This window comes from Pelophylax lessonae (genome assembly GCF_965119305.1).
Source record: "Pelophylax lessonae genome assembly, chromosome: 8".
Classification (NCBI taxonomy): Eukaryota; Metazoa; Chordata; class Amphibia; order Anura; family Ranidae; genus Pelophylax; species Pelophylax lessonae.
In genome coordinates this window covers 194,713,454-194,735,267 of record NC_138775.1, presented here as the reverse complement: position 1 = coordinate 194,735,267, position 21,814 = coordinate 194,713,454, and the positions used below count along the sequence as shown (strand labels likewise).

At 42.8% G+C, this 21,814-nt stretch overlaps 1 protein-coding gene across 3 annotated transcripts in view; it reads right to left on the bottom strand.

The window, feature by feature from the left end:
• Window positions 1-21,814, bottom strand: part of EVI5 (ecotropic viral integration site 5) — a 340,313-nt gene that overhangs the window by 110,926 nt on the left and 207,573 nt on the right. For all 3 annotated transcript variants that reach the window (XM_082265052.1, XM_082265053.1, XM_082265054.1), the window contains one exon: window positions 10,772-10,918. In XM_082265052.1, coding sequence (XP_082121178.1) covers window positions 10,772-10,918 — 147 coding nt within the window. The remainder of the gene's footprint in view (window positions 1-10,771; window positions 10,919-21,814) is intronic.

Here is a 21,814-nt window from a genome sequence, read left to right as displayed (position 1 = left end):
GATACTCCCAAGAGATATTCACACTTGAGGACATCTCTCGGTTAAGCTCTGGCGAAGTCCTTGCTGATAGCAGATAGACTTCTCCTTCAAAGTAGCACAAATTAGTTTCAGGCGTGAGAAAAGCTCCTCAGTACTAGTAGTAAGCTGGGCAAAGCTCTAGGTTAGGATGGAGGCTCCTAGGAGATTGAGTCCAGGTCCAGTCGGTGGTCTAGCCAATGCATCCAATGAAAAATAAAGTGACTGTACTTCAAAATACTCCCAAGATCTTTATTGTAGTAAAATCATCAAACAAAGAAAAATCAAAAATGACTTCATGACACATGGAAAGAGCATGGTTAACGCTTTTCACAAAATGAATCGCTTAGTCATAACCCACTAGCACTAATGATGTAGACTCTTAAATAGCCAAAAATCAGCTGTTAATACTAGATAAATTTGCTCCAAACAAATACATTCAACTAAATATTTAAAACACCACGATACATGTGCAAAAAACATATTACATTAAAAAAAATATATATTATAAACATGAACAAAGCAAAAGTGCTTGTAGAAGAAACACCCTAAAATGTAACCGGTGATATACAAATATGCCCAATGAAATCGTCCATCCAATGAATGGGTCCAACACCTGAACACTGTGGATGAAAGAAAAGCAAAAAAAACAAAAGCCTCAGGAATATATGTGTGTGTATCAAAAAAATCACGGAAAACACTGAATGCATGGGGCCCATCAAAGGAAGGAAGAAAACCTATATCTAAATATATAGAAACCCAATTGATGCATGTGTACACATACATTTAAATAATCTCGAAGGAGCATGGACATGCCTCCTCAATCAAATGTAAAAGGCAAGAGAAATTAGGTATATCACTCCCGTGGTGCCTTTACTTTCTCCACAACCTGCGTTTTTGCATACAGCCGTTTTTTAAATTTGCCGCCTTTTGCAGCACAGTAACCCGGAAGCGACGTCATGGACGCCGCCTCCGGGTTACTTTATCGGAGACCCGATCAAAGCCGTTTCCGTCTTTGATTGGGACTCCATCCAGCCGGCGGACGTACCGGCTGGGTGCTCAGGGCTTCCCGTGGGACGGGAGCCCCGAGCAAAGTCATGGAAGGCGGCAGGAGGTAGGGGACGTCCCCTCCCGCTCACCCGGGTAACGATCGAGCGGCTCCCGAGCTGCATCGGTCGTTACCGACGGAAAGCCGACCGTTGGCTCTAAACCACGGTACTGGGATGGTGCCTCTAGCTAGAGGCATCATCCCGGTATACTACCGCAAATTTTGCCGACCTAGATCTACGTTACTTTGCGGTAAGTGGTTAAAGTGGACTTTGGACGCCTGGGGCATCTGTCAGAGGACCCCGTGGGCTGAGGCAAAGACTGGCCGCAATGCCGAACCAGCCATAGTAAACATGCTGAATGCCACAGCCTCTGCTTTCTTGTCAGTCGGGTCCTTAAAGGACGGGGATTCCTCTACTGTGATCATGGTTGCTTTATTCAACCTGGAAACAGGAGGTTCCACCACTGGTGGACTAGCCCACTTTTTTGAAAAGAGACTCCTCAAAAGGGTAACATACAGCAAAATATTAGGGAACGACAAAGGGTAATTTTGGTTGTTCCCCATTCCTTGCAGTAAAACATGTCAAAATAAGGGACATAAGAAAAACACCTTCGGAGTACGATGCGACTTGTGCATACCAAATGACAGCCACAGTCTGTGGCTACATCAGCCGCATGCTCCATCTTTAAAGTCTCACGCACTGCAGAGATAAGTGTGTCTACCAGTGCTTTTTCATTTGCTGCTCAAACATGGAGGAATCATCCTCACTATTGGATGGATCAGGGGGTGTTATATTGAATCCCCCTGGACAGGCTGCGTCCCGAGCGGCATCAGACTCAGAATCAGACGAGACAGCCTGAGCAGGGGAAGACGGGGGACGCTTTCTCCTGGGCTTTGCCCAGACGCCACTTCTACCCGTGGACACTAAGGACTGCAGGACCGCCTTCAGTGCAACCATGGGAAGTTGGGGTTCCCGTGGGGGGAGATGTGAGGTTTCATGAGGGGGTCAGTGGGGGAGATGGGACTAAGGTTCCATAAGGAAAGGAAAACCTTGGAGTACAAAAACAATCTTTTGGCATCACTAAAGGATCCCTTCAAGGCTCAGGGTACCTATCTGCAGAGAGAGAGAACAGGGACCCCCCAAAGACTCACCCTACCGATCGGAGTAACGCAGAGAATTCAAACCCAGCATCGTCATGGACGCTATCCCTGTTCATATGTCCCAGGCACAGGAAGAGGAAACTGAGCAAGAGGAGGAGCTTCGGTATCCCCAAGAGGTGTCAGCCACTATCGGCTACAAACATTGAAGCATGCTGCCAAGATCTTTCCTGCACCCTCTTGCAAGGGGATCCCCTCTGAAGGTAGGACACACATTTAGGGGAGACTCTGCTGTGCACCATGCACTGGGACCCCCCTGCACTATACCCACACTGCAAACAGCAGCGCATGCACCTAGGGGGTCTCCTACACTGGGACCCCTCCAGGCTCCCAGGGCTGGACACACACTATCCCAGGACCCTTACGGGGGGGGGGGGGGAGACCCCAGGGGTCTCTGCTGCATTCTCTGCCCTGGGACCCCCACCAGACTCTAGGTCCAGACAGGGGGGAATGGGAGTGGGGGAGGCCCGGCTCAGTGAGGGATTTAAGGATGGGAGGAGGGAACCTGCAGGCAGGTTTGACCGGCCCCTGGAGCTTACCCGCATCCACCCCAAAGAAAACCACCAAAAGGGGAGAGGGGGGACTATACTTGCCTTTTAAGAGTGCGGGTAACGCTCTAGACAGAAAACCTCGCTACCGAAGTAGGGGAGCTGTGACTAAGATGCAAGCCTGGTTGTATGTGACCCTGTGAGTCGTTTAACTTGCAGGCCAGCCTGTCAGTGAGGCTATGTCACGGCCAACCTAGCGCGTAGCTGTGGTCTGCATACGTTTGCTTGCTGGGTTGGGGGGGGGGGGCACTGGATCTTGATTATCCAACCCTTTGCCCATCCTGGCAGTTGACTGTAGATCTCCTGAGAGAAATAAAAAAGACAGGAAGGAGAAAATTGCTAGGACCAAAGATCCCAGCCTAGGTCCTTACTCCTGACTAGACATTAAAAAAATTACCTAGAGCAGAGAGGGGGGTTAAATACCAGCTAGGGACCGCCCATGGGCGAAGCCAGGTGTTTTTTTTTTTTCTGCCTAGTCCTACTCCTGGGGGAGGCAATATAACCGACTAGTTACGATTTATAGAGCTTTGCGTCCGATGAACAAAAGAGAAAATGGTCTATGTTAAAGCCCAATTGTACTTTCAGTTTAAATCATTTAAATACAGGTCAGGTACAGCAAGACAAAAAGAAAAAAAGGTGTTCAAAGTTTAAACTTCATTTTCTTTAGAAATCAGACACGGAGTAGAAAAGCCTGCCCACTGCCAGCTAGCTGTAGAAAAAGAATCCTGCTCTCCTAGCTCTGTTTGATGCAAAAGTACAGTCTGAGGCAAATGTATCTAAAGGCCCTGTAGCTGTGGCCATGTAAAACTCTGGCCTTTTCTTGTTTACTTCCTGTATGGGTCCTTCTTAATTAAGGTAAGCAAATCAATAGGATTGGCAGTATGGGTTGGAGGAGGGTGAGGATTGGCAGTATGGGTTGGAGGAGGGTGAGGGGGAAGAGAGGCAGGAAGATAGAGATTTTATCCCCAGTGGGGTTTTACATTTTGCTGCAGATTGTTTTTTTCCCCATGCAAAAAATCCCAACAAACTAAAACTTGTCAAAATGGCTTATTCCATCATTTTTAGTTTCAGAATAATTTCTTCCAGTAATATAAAATACTCAGACTATATGGGCAATATCAACTGGTCATAGGAGTCTTTCTAAAAGTAAACAGATCTTCTCAAGCCTGGAAATCCACAGAACTGGAAACAAGAAGTCACCAAGATGCAGTACACTTAAAGACCTCTTTGGAACATACAAGAAATTTAGTGTGCAGATCAAACTAGAAATTCTATTTTTTTGTTTGCAACTGCAGTTTTTATTATCAGCAGTGTCTATTCGGTATGACTGTAAAACTTTCCACCCCAAAGATAAGCGATGTCTTGTTACAGTCAACTAAATTAACACCCAGCAATGAATCATATCTGTCTTTCCACTTTCATAGTTTTGCTTTCATTACTGCAAGCTTACCAATGTTGACAAAAGCTCTTGATTTGACTCTACAACTCAAAAAAAAAAAAAAAAGTGCAATACCGATTCCTGACTTTGGCAAGGCAATAAAACTTAACAGATACAATTAATGAATTGCTCAATCAAGAAAGATCATGCCTATTGAATATCAAATAGTTGCTACTTTCGTTAGCTTATCATTTCTGCGACAAAGGAAAAAAAGTCACATCTTTAGTCAATTAGTCATGGTATCAGCAATATCATTTCCTAAGTGAAATTAGGTGTAAGGCAAGGTCAAAGTGTTACAGATAGGCAGAGAATGCAGAAAATGTACTTCTTTACAACCTCAGCTACCGCTGATGAAAAATAGTCTAAAAAAAAAAATGGAGTTCGGAAAACTGCAACACATAAGCAAAAATGCTGCATTTTATGGGAGATCTTAAAACTGCAGATTTATATTTCACATTGCTGACCCAATAAATATTGTGTTTTAACAAATCTAGACACACCTTTGAATGCACAGCCACCATGGCTTTCTAGCCATTCAGATTACTGCTACAGTTTGTTGTCAGACCACCAGTTGAAACACTCACCATATACCTCACAATATGACCACACCTCCTCTGTACAACCAGCCTTAGCTCTACCTAATCTATCCAATCAATTCAGGCACGCTCTTGTATGACATACTTGTTGGTAGATATAAAGGAGATTATACAATCAGACCGTAACATGTGTGGCAAAATTTCGTACCTGGTATGTCATTTGACTTCAAGTGGTTTTACCAGAGTAATGCCACTCAGTTATTACAAGCAGCGGGTGGGAACATTCCACTCCCAACCCCCCCCCCCCCCCCCCGGCTCACCATGCTTCCCGTCCCACTGGTAGACCCCCAACAACCAGCCGGAACGTCTACCGGCTGGCGGGAGACCCAAAGAAAGCTGGGATTGGCTTTTATCGGGTCTCGGATATGGTTACCCAGAAGTGATGTCGGTTTACTGGAATCATAAAGGCGCCAGTTTTTTAAAATAAAAAGTAATCAAAACGCCAAGATTGGTGTTTTTGAATACTTTCAAGTACAAAGGAGGGATTTGGGGTCTTCTAAACCCCAGATCCCTCCATAAAGAGCACCTGTCACAGGGATGTTTACATTCCTTGTGACAGCAAAAAATGTAATCAAAAATAAAAATTTAAAGCGCCCCAGTCCCCCTGTGCTAGTGCGCAAAGGTAACTTGTGCTTCGGTCCTGAATGCACGCAAACTGCGCTTGACCCACACATGTGGGGTATCACTGTGAACGTCAGATCATGGGTAGTAATTCTAGCACTAGACATCCTTTGTATATCTAAAGGGGTAACCTGTAAAGGCTTTTAAAGCGTCTGCAGATGATAAAATTTACATAATTTGTCCCCATTATGCGGGCGTGCACAGTTTTAAAGCGTGACCTGTTTTGTATCCATTTACTCGACATAACATTTTAGATTTTACAAAAAATTGGGTTATATATAGTTTTTTTTTTTCTTTTTTACATTAAATTTAAAAAAAAGTGTAGTTTTTCTCCCCAAAAACTGCATTTGAAAAACCGCTGCGCAAATACCTTGTGACATACAAAAATTGAAAAACCCACCAATTTATACTCTAGAGCCTCTGCTTAAAAAAAACAAAAAAATATATATACATATATACACACACACATTATATATATATATATATATATATATATATATATATATATATATATATATATATATATATAAATATTTGGGGGTTCTAAATTATTTTCTAGCAAAAAAAATAATTTCACGTGCCTGGTTTATGGGGTTTAATAACTGCAAAGCAGCAAAACAGGCCCAAATGATTTCTTTAACAGATGCAACTGCTGGGAGCGCTGTATAAACTGAATGTAGCATGTCCCATTCCTGGAACAAAATTGAGTCAGGCTGGGAACTCATCATTGGGCGCTCTCATCCAATTGGTAAGGTGCCACAATGTGCCGAGAAAACAGAAAACTATACTCCGGTTTCAGTCATTTTAATTTCCTGTTGCATTCAATGGCAGCATACAAATACCCACTTGTAATGATGCGATAGCAACAGAAAGGTGCACAGCTTTAGTACACTGCCAATGGATGCACAAGGAAAAACTATGGAAAGCCCAGAATACAATTTTCCACTTCAGTGAACTATCTCAAGCGCCAAGGACATAAAAGGAGCACTAAGGGTTCCATGTCTAGCAGTCATATTTTACATGCATCAGCACAGCATTTCGCAGCGGAATTAGCATCATGAACATTTTAACCACTTGCCGACCACTCACTGGAGCTCTACTGTGGCAAAGTGGCTCGTTATCGTCCAGCGACGTAGTACTACGTCGGTGGACTCCTCCCCCAGTAGGCGGCGATCGCGCGCCGCCGGAGGCGTGCTCCCGCTGTATTCATTCACAGCGGGAGTCGGGCCAGGGGAGGAGCAGCGGCGATCGCTGCTCTTCCCCGATCATCGGGGAATCGAGTGAGGAGATCCGCCCGCTTGTGTAAACAGAGCAGGCGGATCTCCTAAGTGACAGGCAGGGACAGATTGCAGGGTTTAGCATAGCTGAACCTGCGATCTGTCCCTGTGTCACTCAGTCACCTCCCCCCACACATGTCAGTAAGCACCAGGCATACATTAACCCCTCCCTCTCCAATAAAATTAACCCCTTCCCTGCCAGTGTCATTTTTACAGTAACAGTGCATATATATAGCACTGATTACTGCAGTAATGTCACTGGTAACCCCAAAAGTGTAAAAAATGTCAGTCAAGGGTCCGATCTGTCCGCCGCAATGTCGCAGTCCCGCAAAAAAAAAAAAAAAAAAAAAACGCAGATCGCCGCCATTACTCGTTAAAAAAAAAAAAACACCAAAAATGACAGAAATCTTTCCCTTAGTTAGTAAACGCAATAACTTTTGCGCAAACCAATCAAAATACGCTTATTGTGATTTTTTTTTTAACAAACATAGGTAGCAGAAAACAAATTGGCCAAAAATTAAAACAAATTTTGATTTTTACATTTTTTTGGGGAGGAATTTCATATAAAAAAAAGGTTAAAAATATTGTTATTTTTTAAAAATAAACGCTCTTTTTTTGTTTATAGCACAAAAAGTAAAAGTCGCACAGGTGATCAAATACCACCAAAAGAAAGCTCTGTTTGTGGGAAAAAAGGACGTAAATTTCGTTTGGGTACAGTGTCGCACAACCGCGCAATTGTCAGTTAAAGTCGCACAGCACCGAATCGCAAAAAGTGGCCTGGATGTAAGACAGCAAAATCCTCCGCTGGTAATAAAGTGGTTAAACAATTTTCTAAATCCAATAATTTTTGGAATTTTCCATGATTAGACTGCCCATCAGCACTGCCCATGTCTGAGACTGAGGTGCTGAAGATACTAAGACAGCTCCACATCCCTGAATTCTTAGGGCTCTTTCAGACAGCCGCTCCGCTGCGGGACTTTTTTTTTTTTTTTTTTCACGGAGCGGATGACATTTGTGTCATCCGCTCCGTGTGCCCGCATATCATCCCATCCGTTTGCGAATGATATGCGGACATAATCCAAGTCTATGGCATTGCGGATGACACCGTTGACATCGGATTTTCCTTCCTTTCCGTTTTTTACACGGATGAAAAAATAGGGTTCTGTTCCGTTCCAAAAAACGGAACAGAACTGAAAGGAAGAAAATCGGATGCCAGCGGATGGTATTCCGCTGACATCCGCAATGCCATAGACTTGCATTATGTCCGCAAATCATCCGCAAAAAAATAGGATGATTTGCGGACAAGCGGAGCGGCCGTGTGAAAGAGCCCTTAGGGCTCTTTCACACGGGCGATCCGATCAGATCCGCCTGTCAGTTTTTTAGGCGGATCTGATCGGATCCTCCATGCAGCTCTATGGGGCAGCGGGTGTCAGCGGAGACACCTCCGCTGACACCCGCTGCCATCCGCATCCGATCCTGTGCGTGAAATCTGGACGGATGGAAACCCTATTTTTCCATCCGTTCAGGGATCGGATCTGATGAGAGCGGACAAGCGGTCAGCTCTCATCCGATCCCCCATAGAGGGCAGCGGGAGCTGTGACACCTCCCTCTCCGCACTGTAAGTGGAGACGGAGCTGTCATCCGCCAGCTCAGCGGGGATCGCGGATCGATCCCCGCTGAGCAACACGGATCCGCCTACGGAGGTGGACCGTGTGAAAGAGGCCTAAGAGATAACTCCCTGCATTGGGATGTCAGTGTGAGAGAGGCTTTTGTTGCTGCCATGGATTTTCAGGTTAACATTTGCTGAGTGGAGTTCGTGTGTTAAGAAAACGATGTGGAAGAATACTAATAGCAGGGCGCTGAAGTCAGTATCAAATTAAAAACACTTAATTAAAATAAACAGCACACTTACATAGAAGTTAGCATGAAACAGCACAGATCAGGAACACCTGGAACTAAGCAGCTGTAATCAGTGTGAAGCTGTAGACATCACTGATCAAAACAAAGACTGAGGATGACAGGCAGTCAGACAGCTCTAAGTATGGGTATTGTTAAGAAAACAAAGCAGATTAATGCGTGTGTCGCATGTAAAACACATGCCTGCACTACATAATCATGTCATGCCATAGAAGACGCAGAAGACAGCCACAGGGATTGGGGAGAAGCCTGGAAGAGTCAGTATGAGAAAGTAAAATGAATACAATTAAACGAAAAAAAAAGAAAAAAGAAAAAAACAGCCTTACCTTTGATGTAAATTCTGCCACTGTAACCTCCCCCCGCCAACGCTATAGCCGAAAGATGGCTACAGCACGGACCTAAATTGCCGGGTGGGCGATGCGGCCCCCTCTGATCAGCCAGTCCATGAGACTCACCTGATCACAGATCGGAGTAAGGGGGCGGTCCTGCCCCTTACCACGTGATCAGTTCTCAGCCAATGACAGCTGATCATGTGATGCAAACAGCAGCCAGCAATCAGCTGTTTTTTTTCTCCTCACACTGTAAGAAAACAATTGCTGGCTGCTGTCAGAGGGACATCAGTCCCAAAGAGGTGAGGGGCATCTGTGCCCACCAGCTCCACCCACCTAGTGCCGACTCATCAGCGCACATCAATGAAGGAAAAAAATAACCGGTTTGCAAAATTTTATAACTATAAAAACAGTTTGTTTTTTTTTTCTTTCAGAATTTTCGGTCTTTTTTTGTTTGTTCAGCAAAAAAAAAAAAAAAAAAAAAAAGAAAAATCCCCAGTAGTGATTAAATACCACCAAAAGAAAGCCGTTTGAAAAAATGATAAAAATTTAATTTGAGTACAGCGTTGCATGTCCGCGCAATTGTCAAAGTGTGACAGCGCTCAAAGCTGAAATTTGGGTTTATGTGCCCAGTAGGCAAGTGGTAAAGCTTTTGCTGCTTCATTAAAAATTAAATAAAAATTTGAATGGTGCTGCTGCATAGTACTTTTTTTTGCTTAGTCCATAGTTATACTTTAAATACTGTGTGTCTATGTTCATTTTCCTCCCTCCCTGAGACCTTACTGAAAATCTCAGAACGAAAATTTGTTTTTTTTTTTTTTGTGACATGCAACTACTTTTCACAGTTCCTGCCTGCTATCCTTTCCTGCACACAGGAAAGTTGGGGAGCGGTCTCAGTTAACTTCTCTTAAAAATTAGGTGTGACAAATACATCACCATCAATTTTTAAGCTGGATCAAAATTTGGCCAATTCAGCAGGGACTGACTGAATTTTGACCGGTGTGTGACCATACCTGCTTGGCAGAAGTCATATAAGCATAAAAGAGTGACCAAATGGTCCATTGAGTCTGCACTCTATTATAAATGTGTTTTTGAGTATAGATCTAGGTTTGCTGACTAATGGGGATTTGGGGGGGGGGGGATCCTCCAGCCCCCTAGTTTTTTGTGCAGCCCACTGGCTGAATGGGGAAACAAAAATTACCCATCTATAGATAGTGTAAGCTTGCGACAATGATAAAAGATTGCAGAAGTATGCATAGGTTTGCAGGAAATAGCACACTGATCTTTATGTCTTTGTGATTACATATGGCAAGAATGACTGGAAAGAAGCACTTCGAAAAAAAAAAAAAACATTTATGGTATTGGGCATCAGCAAGGATTTAAAGTATAACTGAAGACAAAGTTTTCCCCGATTTGGATAGAGTGGTTAAGTTAAAAATTTGGGCAGGGTTTTATTGCTGGGTCACCATAATGGCTAATTTACATTCATGTTGCTCTCTGAAAAACAAAGCGCATTCGGATCACTCTTCAGAAAGCATCTGACAGGCGATAAGGAGATGTCGTATGCAAAAACACAGATGAAGGCTGAAGAGAATCAAACGTAGATCCGCACTAATTTCTTTGCACACACATCTTTACTGTGAATATTCATCAACGCTTTTTGTATAGTCACAATAGAGAACATGAAGAAAAAAAAAAGAAAAAAAAAAAAAAAGGGTCTTTGGCACCAATTTTTACACATAGTAAACTTGCACCTATGGTGCATGTGATGAAGCTCCTAGATCCTGAAATACCACAATCACATAAACCTAACAATCATTTTACCTTGCACTCAATCTCTGCTTGCTTGCGCTTTGCTTCAGTCAGCTGAGCTTGCAGAGTCTTATTTTGTGCAGACAGATATTGCACCTTAGCTTGTAAGCTTTTGACCTCTTGCTCTGCTCTTCTCAGATGGTTGCTATTTATCTGGTTCTGTTGTGAAAGGGAAAAAACAAAAAACAAAAGACAAAAGAGATAAGGAGGTGTAAAAAAAACAAAACGAGGAATTAAACACAGACAACCAAGTAAATATAATAGTTATGCAGCAAGTGGCGTGTTAATGATTTTGTATGCTTGCATAAAAATGATCCTGGCACACGGAGCTGGAGACCGAAATGGTATTTGTAGTGAACGCCTGCAAATACAAATAGCTTGTTTCAATATATATATAAAAAAAAAAAAAAAAACACAGGCACATTTTACCTATCCTTATAATTCTAGCGAATCCCGCAAACAGATATAGTACTTGCTGTAAGGAAACAATTTTTTTTTAGAAAGAGATAATCTGGACTTACCCTATTCTCGTTGCTTAATTTTTGTTGGACAAGTTTTTACATTATATGCCTCATGCACAATGGGCTTAAAAAAAACCAAAAAAAACAAAAAAACAAAAAAAAAAAAACAGATTTTACGGGCTGTTGGACATTTCTTTAGGATGTATTTTTTAGTTAAATTGCCATTATGTCTCCCAGTGTCAGTTTACCGGTAATCGCTATGCACAGCCAATATTGCTTTAACTGGCATTGAGGAAAGACCGGTTAGTGAAAACCTTCCATTAGATGAGATAGTATAATACTTGTAGCCTGATTGCAGGGCAAGTAGAGCTCTATCGCACAAATATATACCGCCATCCGGGGCCCCGGCATTCACTGCGGAGATGTGTTTGTGATGTGGAATTCTTATTGTTTTACCGAGATTAATGGATGGCATCTTTCAGTCATATTTGATCCATATGACTGAAATACTGCCGCTATTGTCTTATGCAGATATAATAAAGTCCCATTCACTGGAACAAATAGCATGGTCACTATCAAATATGGTTTTCTATGAACTATATTTGATGGGATCCACTAACAGGTAATGAGTTTGAGAATTAACGTGGCTGAATCATAAGAAGCCATGTGTTTTGTCCTTTGTGGCAGTTGGGAGTCTCTGTATTCAGTCATGTTCATTCATAGGCATTCACTTTTCCTTTCCTATTGTACTTTTTGAATGTATACATGTTCTGTGATTGGTGGTCTTGAAGCCACTCCCTGTAACCCCCTTTTGTTCACCTTTCTGCAAATAAACCAAGCCCTGCCCGGCGATACACAGAGGAAGCTCACACACACACACACACACACACACACACACAACCACTCACACCCATTCATGCATTCAGACATTCACAGAAGCACACAGACACACAGACACACACACAGACACAAACCACTCACTCTCACCCACACACATACATACCCACAGAGAGACCTGGCAGATGGCATCGATATGACCCAGCGTGTCTGTTCCTTTCTTTGTCGCCGATCGCTTGGTAAACCTTATGCAAAAGAGCCGTACATTTGTACTTTTCAGTACAAGCGATTAATGGCGTTTGGCGCGTATTAATATCCACAAGTGCGCTTTTCAGCGCAGCAAAGTCATCAGCGCACCTAGTGAGTTTCTATGCTCCAAGCTCTATTAATTTCCACAACAGGGCATTTTGGGTTTTTCAGCCGGTAAAATCACCTCTATGTTAGTCTATGTGTTAATGCACACAAGTGCTTACAGGCGTTTTAGAGAAGAGGCGAGTTTACTGGCAAAAAAAAAACCCCCAAAACATCAAAAGCATGTTTAGAAGAGCAGATGAACAGCAGAGAACCTCTGAATGTGTTTAAACGCTAGATGCTTCTAGGCGTGTTTGAGTGTTAATGCATTTCAATGACCAGAATAAATATTCTAGCCAAAAGGATTAACGCTCAAACATGTGATGCACCTAAACGCATGTGCAATACAAGGCTTTATGTGAACTTTTCAAGCAGCTTTTCTCCTGCCAGGAGTTCTGGTGTTCAGAGAAGAAAAGCCATGTGTGTCTGAGGCCTTACACGTGTGTGTTGAAGTAAGGAATTGGTAAATGAACTTGTTCAATAATTACACATCTGGCTCATTGCAGTTCTGATCGCTGCAAATGAACTTCAGCCCACAATCAAAAATTCTAACTTGCATACAAATAAAGCACAGAAGGTAACACTTGTGAGAATAAATGCCCCCTGTACCTGATAAACACATCAAAATATAGATACTTCTATTTCTAAAGTGAATAGGAGTGTAGAAAAGACAAGCATTATTAAGCCAAGGTTATAGCCTGCTAACCCAGTGCCATAAGATTGGTAAACAGTTGTTATCCACCATGGTGTCACTTATGAATGTGGGCAATTATATTCATCTTTTTACTTTTCATATTTGTGTGGCTTTAAACAACCCTCAAAAAAGGAAACTGCTGGCAAGTTAATTGGAGTCTGTACATAAATGTCGCTGATAGGATTATATATACACACACAAGCAACTACTTCTGAAAATCAAGAGAACACTGCCACCCAGTGGTTGGATTATAAAATACAATTTGAAAAGGAGATATTATCAAGAAAAAGGTGAACAAAATAAGGTATCCTATTAGACTACAACTTGTATAAACATTGTCCTTTAGGTTATGCGCTGCAAAAGCTTAGCCTGTAACCCTAACCTTATTTGGATTGCATGTACTTTTTGGCAACTTTTTCTGTTTAGTAACAATAAAAGTACCAAACATACATGGAACCTGAACATTTGCTTTTGCACCAGAAATCCTCAACATAAAAAAAAAAAAAACTAGATTTTTTGCTAGATGTTAAACATTTCAAAATTAGTAAAGGAGGTCCTGTTGGTAGCTCACATAAAAGAAGCACAGAATGCTGTAGAAGGTTGCAAGTGTGCCTTCTATATATTTCTGCAGGTACCCAGCTTTTTTTTCTGTCTTTTCTACTGTTGTGTTTTCAACACTGCTCTAGGTTTTAAGCACTAAATGCCTTTGCAAACCCAGATGTTACCTTGCAAAGTAGCAGTGACATCACTTTGCTTCACATGGCTTCTACAAAAAGTAGAGGTGGTGGGTGTATTCAGATGAACTACAGGAGGGGGGCAGGTGTAAGACCAGTCACCCTGCACAGAGAGAGATTAGGAGTAAGGCCCCTTTCACAAAGGCGGACCGTTCAGATTTTTTGGCGGATCTGAACGGTCCCCCCATGCATTCCTATGGGGCATTGGATGGCAGCGGAGACATGTCCAATGACATCCGACCCGTCAAATCTGGACGGATGGAAACCCTATTTTCCATCCGTCCAGCGGATCGGATGGGATCGGATGACGGTCTGTTCCAATCTGATTTTCCCCATAGAGATGCATGGGGAACTGACAGCTGTGTCTTCACACACAGCGCGGGGACACAGCTGTCCTCCTGCTGCTCAGCGGGGGAACGGTGGCTCGATCCCCCGCTGAGAAAAACGGAATCCGTCCGACGGACGGATAGTGTGAAAGGGGCCAAAGGGGTCTTTATTACAGGAAACCCAAACAGACAAAGTTTCATGGCAGATTACTGCAAAGATCTGGAAAAAGATGCCATGGTTCAAGTAAGAATACACATGCCTCCCATATTAGATATCTGTCTGTCCTGGACTTTAGCTTCAACATGGCCTGCAGGCTCTGAGGCTGGACTGACTGGTTTTAATCTAAAGCCCCGTACACACGTACCGATTGTCGGCCGTAAATATTCGGCCGCCGAACGATCGGCCGATTGTAGGCTTGTTACTATGATGCTTCTGACAGCCGACAGCGCATTTTCGGCCGAACAGAACCTGTCGTGCAGGCATTAAAATTTTTGTTGGCCAACACCAGAACGGCGGATTGTTCGCCAGTCAGTACAGAATTCGGCCGACAGACAGCAGATTTGCAAGACTGGGCATGCTCAGAAAAGAAAAAAAAAAAAAAAAAAGACAAGGAAAGTTAACCATCACATGACATCACTTCTGCAGTCGGCTGTTGTTGGCCGACAAAATTAGTGTGCAGTCTTTTGCAGTTTTCAGCAGACACGACAGCCCTGGACAAAAGACGGCCGATCGTTCGGCCGACGATCAGTACGTGCGTACGGGGCTTTAGTCTACATCAGGCACATCCAACATGCAGCCCGGAACAGCAGGCAATGCGGCACACTGGCCGCGGAACTCCAGACAGACAGTCTCCAACCTTAAATCCCTGCTGTCACAGTGCCCAGACTCCGCCTCTGCTACCAACAGGATAGATTTGGGGATTCCATTCACAAATGCCCATTTAGAATTAGTGATCGACCGATATAATTTTTTTAATGCCGATACCGATATTTTGTTCATCGTATATCGGCCAATATTTTTGGACAGGTAAAAAAAGCGGCTTCTCAACCGCATCGGTTGTCATTACAAGACAGCCAACCCTCGGCTATGGATGCCAGTACCAGGTGATGCCTCTAGCTGCAGGCATCACTCCGGTACAGCACTTTCCCAAAATATCGGCAACCTCAGGGGCCGATTCCGATATATCGGGGAAAGTGCACATCGGCCCACGATATATCGGTGGTGCCAATAATTGGTTAATCCCTATTTAATATTTCTGCTGTTGCAGCTGCGATCGTCATCAACAGTGCCCTTGTCTGTGAAATCTGCTGTGACAGCATCCCCCCCGCCGCTGCCCACCCTGGCAGTGCTTGTGGCTGGTTGGTAGGACCGCTGGCATATCAACCCTGGCTTACAGAGTAGGAGAAGAGCGGAATTTCCTCCTAATCCTGCCCCAGCTTCCTCGTGTATGTCCTGAAGCTACAAAAAAAAAAAGACTTGACCCACAATGTGAGGGGGCTCTCTGGGGACCCTGCTGTAGGGGGGGGCTCTCTGGGCACCCTGCTGTAGGGGGGGCTCTCTGGTGGATCACTGGGGACCCTGCTGTGAGGGGGAGCTCTGGGGACCCTACTCTGAAGGGGAGCACTGGGGACCCTGTTTTAAGCCAAGGGGAATCTGGTAACCTTGATGTGAGGGGGTGACTCTGGCGACCCTAATTTAAGGATGGGGAATCTGGTAACCCTGATGTAAATGGGGGAGACTCTGGGGTCCTTGAGGTAAGAGGGGGAACTTTGGGGACCCTAATGAAAGGAGGGCTTGAGAGGGGAACACTATGGAACCAGCATTACCCTCCAGCAGTAACCGCCCCAGCAATCTGCAAAATAAGTAGAAAATGCATGTACATGAACGTGTGTAAATTGTTGCAAAATTTTTTTTTTTAATAACTAGTTGTGCTTTGTCATGATAGGTCATGTCCTTGTTCATACATGTATGAATAAGGACATGGCCCTTCTGGCTGCCCAAGTCATATGTGCTGGGGTTGCAACTAGCCCCCAGCACATAACTGTAAATATCCCAGCATGCGCAGTGTTTCTGACTCCTACCACCATGACTACTTCAAATCACTGAAGTGGTCATGGTGGTTAGAGTGTTCCTTTAATATCTCTCAAAAGTAGTGAACCTCTGTAAACTGATTCCATTTAATTTGATCATCCTTTAATTGGGTTTAAATGTTATTACTTGTATACCTTAATTATAGTATACATTTTATATGCAGCCCAGGAACATTTCTCTACACTCAATGTGGCCCAGAGAAGCCAAAATGGTTGGACACCCATGGTCTACATAGTTTATTAATACTGGTGCAGAATTGTTTGCTATATTGTTTAGCAAATGTTTAAGCTGCAGAAATTAAGATAACCACATAGCTGCTTCCTGTAGTGATTATTTTTTACTTTTTTTTAGAATTTGCTTATCAGTGCAAAGGGCTGTACATATATAAATCTAGCTTCATGCACTTTGCATCCCTTCATGTATTTCCGTGCAAAAGATGAGGCAAAGTAGTTTATAGCAGAGCAAGAACACAAAGTGCAGCAAAGTTCATACATCAGACTATGTTCAACTGATCAGAGGCAATCATATTATGTAAAAACGTGCAGAGCTTTTTGATGCTGTAAGCAGAAATTAAGACACTTACTAGGCAAGAGGAAAAACTATGGCGAACATGGTCATGTACAGTGCCTTGCTAAAGTATTCGCCCCCCTTGAACTTCGCAAACTTTTGCCACATTTCAGGCTTCAAAGATATAAAACAAATTTTTTGTGAAGAATCAACAACAAGTGGGACACAATCATGAAGTGGAATTAAATTTATTGGATATTTCAAACTTTAATAAAAAACTGAAAAATTGGGCGTGCAAAATTATTCAGCCCCTTTACTTTCAGTGCAGCAAACATGATCCAATGTTGACCTAAATGACTAATGATGATAAATAGAATCCACCTGTGTGGTCAAGTCTCCGTATAAATGCACCTGCACTGTGATAGTCTCAGAGGTCCGTTTAAAGCGCAGAGAGCATCATGAAGAACAAGGAACACACCAGGCAGGTCCGAGATACTGTTGTGGAGAAGTTTAAAGCCGGATTTGGATACAAAAAGATTTCCCAAGCTTTAAACATCCCAAGGAGCACTGTGCAGGCGAGAATATTGAAATGGGAGTATCAGACCACTGCAAATCTACGAAGACCTGGCCGTTCCTCTAAACTTTTAGCTCATACAAGGAGAAGACTGATCTAAGGTCACCTTCTGGGACAGCCTAAGCAGGGAAATCTTTATAAAATTCTCAAAAGGAGGCTTCTGGAGGACAGAGCACAAAACTGAGGTCCCAAGGCTGCAATGAAGACCACAATGGAGGGGCCAAGTGCCTAACTCCCTGAAGAAAAGTACACAGGGAGTATGTGGCCAGGGGCAATTGAAAGACGACTGCTAAAGCTGACACCTGACCCTTGATAGTACTCAAGGCCAGTTTCTGCTCAACCCCCCCCCCCCCCCCATTGAAGAAAGGTCAAGATCTGAGCCACTGAGAAAGAGGGAAGATGAACCGCAAAAGACTCACACCACGCAACGTACGACTTCCAGGTACGATGGTAGATCTTTCTAGAAGTAGCTTTCCTAGCTTTTAACAGCGTTGGAATTACCGACTCAGAAAAACATCTATCCATCAGCACTTGGCGTTCAACAGCCAAGCCGTCAAAGCCAGCGACTGTAAAGCAGGATGGAAGATTGGTCCTTGGAACAGCAGATCCTCCTAAGAGGAAGCTTCCAAGGAACGTAGGTGACCACCCGCACCAGATCGGCTTACCAAGCCCGGCGAGGCCAGTCCGGAGCAACTAAGATGACTGGAATCCCTTCTCCCTCTATCCTGCGTAGAAGTCTTGGCAGAAGCTTGAGGGAAGGGGCAAATCAGCCAATACTGACCCCACGGTGCCACCAGCGCCGACTGAGGTAGTCCGCCTGCCAGTTTTCCACCCTGGGAATGTTTATGGCAGAGAGAGCTGAAACAAACCGCTGTGCTCACCTTAAGAGTGCCGGCTACCTCCAGAGCCGCCATGACACTTGTGCCCCCCCCCCCGGTGATTGACATAAGCCACAGCCGTGGCATTGTCCGATTAAATGTGCACTGGAAAAATCCCTGAAGATGATCCATTCAATGGTCCAGGCACAGTCTAATTGTTTGGAGTTCCAAGACATTGATCGGTAGCCTGGGCTCTTCGTGTCCAGAGCCCCTGTGCAGAATTTTTGCAGAGGACGCCTCCCCAGATGGACAGGCTGGCATCCGTGGTGACCACTGCCCAATACTAGGGGAGGAAGGATTTGCCCAGTTGAAGCGCCGTAGAACGAAGCCACCATATCAGTGACTCCTTTGTTCCTAGTATGAACAATGCAAATGTAACTGCCTCAAAAAAAGGTAGACCCCATCAAAAAAAGGTACAAATTTTTGTATTTTTTGATTTGAATTTCTTCCCATATAGCCATATGGAAACATGGACGCAAACTGTTCTAAAAACACATTCCATTTTAGTTTGTTCACACGGTGTGTTTAATAGATATACGTGATAGCACTTGCTATATATTGGGTGTGTTGCACTGTGGTATTGGTATATATTTGGGTCACTGAGTGATGAGCAGCAGCAATCTTTGAAGTATAAAATATTTACCTAGCGCAGCGGAGAGGTTTATAGTCATTTGATTTATTACTGGAGCTAAATTATCCAGCCCCTCATCCAGTTCTGCACTCTGGGAAGAACAGGCACTTTGTGGTCTTTAAAGAGGTTTGGTGCTGGTAGAAGAACTGTGTCTAAAACAGTCAACTTTGGGCGTTATAAGGTCACGAGTAGGGTTTTACACATTAAAGAATATAAAAATGAAACTGCTTGTTTGCACAATCTAAATTGATACAAAGCTGGGGTCTGTTTTGAATTTTTTTCTTCAGATATAGAATTGACTAAGTCTTTAGTCATTCATGTATAAAATCAGCTTCACCAATATGATTAGATTCACAGACAGATTAAAAAAAATAAAAATAATACATTTACAGCTTGCTTGATCTAGGATACAATGGTTACAATTTAACTTTAGCAACAGCAAAAAAAAAAAAAAAAAAATTATAATATATATATATATATATATATATATATATATATATATATATATATATATATATATATATATATATATATATATATATATATATATATATATATATATATATATTTTTTTTTTTTTTTTTTTAAACACATACATACATATATACACGCACACAAAACAAAAAATGATACACATCAACATTTAAAAAATATATCTTGTTAAAAAAAATTTAAAAACGCAATGAACAAAGTTTCTACATGAATTTAAAAACTAAAAATGCAATGCACGTTGGCTTTCGGCAAAGCACTGAATGCTGTCTTTAACACTTTGTTTATGTAAAGTAAAACATGGCTTCCAGCATAGTATAAAGACACCATCATTTACACTGTAAGCACTACTGGCATCTAGAGAAAAACAATCCTGTGTAATTTTTCTTTAAAAAAAGGCAGAGAAAGTATGAAGATTTTATAATCCTTTACGTATTAGGGAAAAAAAATACACCTATAAAGTGTCTGTTACCCCAAACACTTCCTATTCCTTTTTTGTGCCTGCTGTACCGTGTAATTGTATGAGCAAATATCCTGTTCCATTTATATTGCTTCCTTTATGTGAAAATCCTGGTGTTCCTGCCAGTCCCCTCTGCTTTCCTGTTTAAAACTGACCACTCTAAGCAGGAGAGCACATCGTGGTTAGTTGTCTAGCTATGCTCTCCTACAATAATAAGGCTTGTCCTGACGAGCCCCTGCTGCACAGCCGTTTACTGGCAAGCTCAGTATGCGGCTGCTTCTCCTCCCCCTAGCATAATATATTTTTATATATATATATATATATATATATATATATATATATATATATATACATACATATACACACATCTATATATATATATATATATATATATATTAGGGCTGAACGACAGTCGATGTGATATCGACTATCGTTCTGTGGGCGTGGGCGATATTCATATCGCCAAAGACACGATATTTAGCATTAGGCAGGGAGAAGTCAGGACTCGGGGGGAGTAGGAGGACTTACAGTGCTGGCAGCCGACACATCCGTTGTTGTATCGATATCTCCGCCCCTCCAGCCCGATGCAATCCAGCCCTCCCAGCTCTGCCTCTAGTCTCCAGCCGACCATTGCTCCGCCCCATTGTCTCTCCTGGCTGCATCTGGGGTGCACATGGGGGCGGGATCAGGCTGTAATGTTTGTAAATAGATTCAATGGAGAGAGACTATGGGCGGAGCAGGGCGGAGTAATGGTCGGCTGGAGACTAGAGGCAGAGCTGGGAGTGCTGGATTGCAGCGGGCTGGAGGGGCGGAGTTCCGATCACAGCCGAAAGCAAGGGGAAACTCGTTTCTTTGGGGAAACCGATATCGACACAACACCGTCCCACGCGTTCAGCCCAGACATTCAGCCCAGACATTCAGCCCAGAAGTTCAGCGGTGAGCAGCCTGCCGTGAGCAGCTGCACAGCTAACCAATCACGCGTGCCTGCACACCTGACTGGTTCGCTGTGCCGCGCTCGGTCAAGAGAACTAGCTCCAGGGCGGAAGACTGAACGCGTGGGGCAGATGTCATGTCGGGCTGTGTTCTTCTACCTCCTACCACCACTGAGTCCCGACTCTGGCTAATCCACACTGTCAGTGTCTTCTGCATTCCACCCAGAGAAATATCGCGATATATATATAGTTGAAAACCAAATATAGCAATGTACTTTTTTTCTCAATATCGTGCAGCCCTAATATAATATATATATATATATATATATATATATATATATATATATATATATATATATATATATATATATTTATTTATTTTCTTTTCCATTTTAAACTGAATGGGTTGTTTTAAAAAGGAAATTGTTGACAATCACATTAAGTTGCAAAAAAAATCAGAACCTCTGTCTTTTGTCTGCATCCCTGCTGGAGAGATTTCCCCCTTCCATCCTGTTCTAGTTACAGTTGTCACAGGGCTAGAAAATGATAAATCCCTTCAGTGGGGGCTCCGTACAAAAAAAAGAAGAGAAAAAAAAAAAAAAGGCCTTCTAACTTTCAAATTTGAGAAGAAAAAAAACTTGCTAGGACAAATATCAGAGCCACTGTGAGGTGCAAGCTCTGGTGTGGTAATTTTTATTCTTAATTCACTATTTATTGAGTCAGTTACCATGCAGGTCCGGGTCAATTCACAGAAGGAACGATTCACCGTTCTGGCTACTCTGCGTTGCTGACTGCTCACTACTCCTTTTTTGTTTTGTAGGAGCTTTATTTGAGGTGCACAAAAACATTTCATTAACTGAAATTAAAATGGTGATCCCCACACTCAAGCAAATCTAAAAGTGAATCACAATAAAAATGCTGCTACTTAAATTGAGAACTCAAAAAAAAAAAATATTGAAATCCAATCATGTGGACATGACGAACCCACATACATCACCAGTAGCAAAACAAACTAATTGAATAATCAAAGACAACCCACACCCAGATACTTTGTGATAAAAAAGAAAATATAGCATGACCAAATACACA